Source organism: Bos indicus x Bos taurus, chromosome 7 (genome assembly GCF_003369695.1).
Source record: "Bos indicus x Bos taurus breed Angus x Brahman F1 hybrid chromosome 7, Bos_hybrid_MaternalHap_v2.0, whole genome shotgun sequence".
Taxonomy (NCBI): Eukaryota; Metazoa; Chordata; class Mammalia; order Artiodactyla; family Bovidae; genus Bos; species Bos indicus x Bos taurus.
The window spans coordinates 59039911-59045279 of NC_040082.1; the positions used below are offsets into that span (position 1 = coordinate 59039911).

At 48.2% G+C, this 5369-nt stretch overlaps 1 protein-coding gene across 2 annotated transcripts; it reads left to right on the forward strand.

Moving 5' to 3' along the window:
• The first annotated feature begins 934 nt into the window (after positions 1-934).
• CD14 (CD14 molecule) lies at positions 935-3958 on the forward strand. 2 transcript variants are annotated; one of them, XM_027546255.1, is made up of 2 exons: positions 935-1164; positions 1249-3958. In XM_027546255.1, exons 1-2 carry the CDS (start codon positions 1156-1158, stop codon positions 2365-2367), a joined length of 1128 nt encoding a protein of 375 aa, XP_027402056.1. In that variant the 5' UTR covers positions 935-1155; the 3' UTR covers positions 2368-3958. The 2 variants fall into 2 exon arrangements, with proteins under 2 accessions (XP_027402056.1, XP_027402057.1); XM_027546256.1 differs by having other exon boundaries at positions 936-1158.
• The last annotated feature ends 1411 nt before the right edge of the window (positions 3959-5369 follow it).

Here is a 5369-nt window from a genome sequence, read left to right on the forward strand (position 1 = left end):
AATTTAAAAAAATCTATCAGGATTACCTTCTCCTAAGACACACCTGGAGAAGGCAATGGCAACCCATTCCAGTATTCTAGCCTGGAAAATCCCAAGGACAGAGGAGCCTGGTAGGCTGCAGTCCATGGGATCGATACAAGTCGGACAGGACTGAGCGACTTCACTTTCACTTTTCACTTTCATTCATTGGAGAAGGGAATGGCAACCCACTCCAGTGTTCTTGCCTGGAGAATCCCAGGGAAGGGGGGCCTGGTGGGCTGCCGTCTATGGGGTCACACAGAGTCAGACACAACTGAGGTGACTTAGTAGCAGCAGCAGGGAGACACACCAAAGCTGGCCAATGAAGATTTCCACTGTGTCTGTAACTTCCCTGGTGGTCCAGTGGTTAAGACTGCACTCCCACTGCAGGGGTGTGGACATTCAATTCCTGGTCAGGGAACTAAGATCACACAAGCAGCAGGGCCAAAAAAAAAAATCTGTTACTTTCTTAATAAACACATTTAAAGAACAAGTCAGCAAAAAACAAAAAAGGACGTGGGGGGGAAGCTGTTCTTTAGACCAACTTCTTCTCTGGAACTAGCCCTTGGAGTTGATCAATGAAGTTTGCAGTCTCTTCCACAAAATATCCAGTTAAATACCTGAGGAAATTCAGGGAGTTGAACTTGGGTAATAGGAAGTTAATAACAACCACCAAGACTAGAGAAAAGTTATGGAAAGTACCCAGGCTGAATCACTGGGATAGGGGCAGGGGACATTGAGAATCCTGGCCTGAGGAACTGGGGATCTCCTTTTCTCCAACCCAGACAAGCCTGGGGGCATCTGAGTCATCTGAGCACTGCCTGGGTCAGAGGAATAGAGGCCTTGCAAGATCCTTCCTGTTATAGCCCCTTTCCAGGCAACATCCTTCATTGCGAAATTTCCAGGAAGAGTAGCGAATGGGGTGGCTGGGAGGAAGAAAAGTGGGGAGTGACAGGGTTCAAAGAAGGGGGAGCAGAGCGACATCACAGGGTTACATAAACTCTCAGAGGCTGCCAAAGAGTAAAGACAGATAGGTTTGTGGAGGCTGGAAGCCGGCGTGAGCCACTGTAAAGGAAAGAATCCACAGTCCAGCCGACAACCAGAGAGAGAGGCAGAGGCTCTGAGAATCTACCGACTATGGTGAGAGTATGTTCTTGGGGCCGAAGCGTGGGCTATTTGGGGAACCTTAGGAACAGGCTTGGACCGCCCTGACCTCCGCTGTCTTTCCAGGTGTGCGTGCCCTACCTGCTGCTGCTGCTGCTGCCGTCACTGCTGCGTGTGTCTGCGGACACAACAGAACCCTGCGAGCTGGACGACGACGATTTCCGTTGTGTCTGCAACTTCACGGATCCGAAGCCTGACTGGTCTAGCGCCGTTCAGTGTATGGTTGCCGTCGAGGTGGAGATCAGTGCCGGCGGCCGCAGCCTGGAACAGTTTCTCAAGGGAGCCGACACCAACCCGAAGCAGTATGCTGACACAATCAAGGCTCTGCGCGTTCGGCGACTCAAGCTGGGCGCTGCACAGGTTCCTGCTCAGCTTCTGGTCGCCGTTCTGCGCGCGCTCGGGTACTCTCGTCTCAAGGAACTGACGCTTGAGGACCTGGAGGTAACCGGCCCAACGCCCCCGACGCCTCTGGAAGCCGCTGGGCCTGCACTCACCACCCTCAGTCTCCGTAACGTATCGTGGACAACAGGAGGTGCCTGGCTCGGCGAACTGCAGCAGTGGCTCAAGCCTGGGCTCAGGGTGCTGAACATTGCCCAAGCACACTCGCTTGCCTTTCCGTGCGCAGGGCTCTCCACCTTCGAGGCGCTCACCACCCTAGACCTGTCTGACAATCCCAGTCTCGGCGACAGCGGGCTGATGGCAGCTCTCTGTCCGAACAAGTTCCCGGCCCTCCAATATCTAGCGCTACGCAACGCGGGGATGGAGACGCCGAGCGGCGTGTGCGCGGCGCTGGCGGCAGCGAGGGTGCAGCCCCAAAGCCTGGACCTCAGCCACAACTCGCTGCGCGTCACCGCCCCGGGTGCTACCCGATGTGTCTGGCCCAGTGCACTAAGGTCTCTCAATTTGTCGTTCGCTGGGCTGGAGCAAGTGCCTAAGGGACTGCCCCCTAAGCTCAGCGTGCTTGATCTCAGCTGCAACAAGCTAAGCAGGGAGCCGCGGCGAGACGAGCTGCCCGAGGTAAATGACCTGACTCTGGACGGAAATCCCTTTCTGGACCCTGGAGCCCTCCAGCACCAAAATGACCCGATGATCTCCGGCGTGGTCCCAGCCTGTGCGCGTTCTGCCTTGACCATGGGGGTGTCAGGAGCCCTGGCGCTGCTTCAAGGAGCCCGAGGCTTCGCGTAAGGCCAGGGGAAGAGAGGGAAGAGGAATGAATTGGCTCAGATTGCCCTGGCTCCGGGAGACCCTCGCCAGGACATCTCAACCAACCAGCCTTCTGCCCCATCCTTATTAAAATCTTAAACAGCAGATCCGTGTCATTGACTCAGCAGATGTTTACTGGGCACAGTGCTGGACAGGGAATCCATTATACTTAAACTTTCTTCCTCCTAACTTGCTAGAAACCATACCCGCCCTACCATAGAAAAGAACTACGGGGGCAGAAGGGGTATGGAAAAATTGAGTGTCTAGGGCTGCGTGGTTTCCCTGCAGGGTTTCCCTGCCATTTGGGGTTTTCTGAACAGATTACTAGAACCTGTGTTAAAGGATGTTTGAATGGTAAACATGCCTGGAAGGATACTAAATGTTTCCTCTCTGGTGCATTTTCCAAGAGCCAGCTCAGCTGCTCCCTCTCCAAGGTAATAAAACCCAGAGGCATTTGCTTATTCTTACTCTTTTTTTTTTCCCTTCAACCCCCAGTGAGGAAAGACAGCTATGCCACTCATTCTACCTAAGCTCTGAGGTTTATAATTTCAGGGTTGCTCTCCTGTAGTGTAGAGCCCCTCTGCCCACAAAGGTACACTGATTTTCACTCTGTCAGGTAATAACAGGGGAGCTTGAGAATGGGGAACTGATGCAAGATGCTATAATTTAACCTTCTCTGAACCAGAGATTTTGCAATTATGTTAATATACAAATGTATGATTGTTCTTTGATTTGCAAACAGTATAACATCTCAGACCCTTCACAGCTTCTTTGGACCCCTGCACACGGCAATTAACAGTATATGTCCCCTGAACCACATCATCTCAGAGACCCAGGACATCAACCAAGAGGGACTGTTCCTTCTAAGGGTTCCTTCTTCACCACATCAAGGAGGTAGTCACGTCCATAAGGGATCTAGATATGCCTCAACGGGGACCTGAAGAGGAGTGGGGAGAGGCATGTAAACATAGCCCTTCTCCTGCCTGCCTTCCTCCAGTGTCCAGAACCACACAGATAGTAACAGAGAATGCACATTATTACATTGAAGGGAAAGTTACACAGGTCATCAGACTCAAAGAATCACAGGGACAGCTAAATAAACTGCCAATCTGTGTGGCCAAACCTCACTGGCTCCATTTTGTCAGTTTCATCTTAGGCCCACAGTCCTGCCCCCTCCCCTCTCTGCACAACTGAGCTTTACTCTATTCACAAGGAGTGTACCCAAGCCAGATAATTTACCTAATTAGCTTTTACTCTTGCCTTCATCTGATATGAAAACGGGAAGAAAAAAAAAAGAAAACTGGAAGGATGCCTTTTGCTGACACAGATGGTTAACAGTCATGAGACCCTCAGGGAGGAAAAAGCCCAGGTTCCCTTGGATGCAGATGTGCAGCTTACTTGGTAGTCAAATTCTGTTTTTAGCCTTGACCCCTTTAAATCTCAGGTATCCCCGTCTCAGAGTGCATCTGTGAGTGCATCTGGATCTTGGCTGTATGTAAATTCACAACACCCGCATTATGTAAGTAACATGGCTGTATGTCAGTACCCACAATAAACTTCAAACTGTACTTTATGGAGTTGCCTGCTTCGTTTTTTCATCTCAAAGTTCTTTCTCAGTCTGATGGATATTATTCAATATATCTGCTTCCCAACATTTTGCATGTCGATAGTTTTCCCAATACCATTTTTTGAAAAGACATTGAATGGACTTGGCCCCCTTCTTGAAAATCATTTGACCGTGTGTGTCAGGTTTTATATCTGGGCTCTCTATTCAATGGTGGTTGTAGTGGTTTAGTCATTAACTTGTGTCTTTTGCAACCCCATGGACTGTAACCTGCCAGGCTCCTCTGTCCATGGGATTTCTCAGGCAAGAATATTGCAGTGGGTTGCCATTCCCTTCTCCAGGGCTCTTTTCAATGCTACTGGTCAATATATCTGTCTTCATGCCAGTACCATACTGTTTGATATGAAATCAGGACGTGTGAGGTCTCTAATTTTATTCGTCTTTTCAATATTGCTTTGGCTTCTTGGGGTCCCTTGAGAGTCCATATGAATCTTAGGATGGATTTTTCTATATATGCAAAAAAAAAGCCATTAGGTTTTGATAAGATTTAATTAAATTTGTAGATTGCTTTGGAGAGTGTTGATATCCTAATAATACTGTCTTCCAATCCATGAACATGGGATGATTTTCCATCCACTTGAATCTTTTTTCATTCTTGCAGCAATTTTTGTAGTTTTCACTGTACATGTCTTTCATCTCTTTAATTTCCAAGTATTTTATTTTATTTTTTGATGCTATCTTAAATGGAATTGTTTTTCTTAATTTCCTTTTCAGACTGTTCATTGTTAGTGTGTAGAAACTGCTTTATTGACAGACTGTCGGGACTTTTATCAGGTACTCTTGTACTTATTTTGGCTGTGCTGGGTCATCATTACTGCATGCAGGTTTTCTCTAGCTGTGGTGAGCAGTGTCTGCTCTCCAGTTACAGAGCAAGGTTCAGTAGTTGCAGCGCGTGGACTCAGTAGTTGTGGTAGATAGATCTGCTTTGCAGCATGTGGGATCTTCCCAAATCAGAGATCAAATGTGTGTCCCCTGCATTGCAAGGCAGATTCCTAACCACTGAACCATCATGGATGCCCCAGGTACTCTTAACTACTCATGCATAGTGAAACTGAGAGAAACAGACTTGGGTTAATTCCTACTTCCAAAGGCCCCTACATTGGACTTATCTACAGAGAGGGTTGCTGACCTAAAGTCACCTTGAAATGACGCTCAAACAGAGGAAACTGCACCTACACCAGGACAAGAAGAAGACAACATCAGAAGTAGACAGCTTACCCAAGATGCTAGACCTGATTCATATGATCATTGATCTTTCCTTGACTTCTTGGACCTTTGCATGTAAATCAAATGTTTTTCTATCACGGGCACAATCCTATGCTTGTTTTTTAAAAAATCAATCCAGTTGTTGTGTTTATGG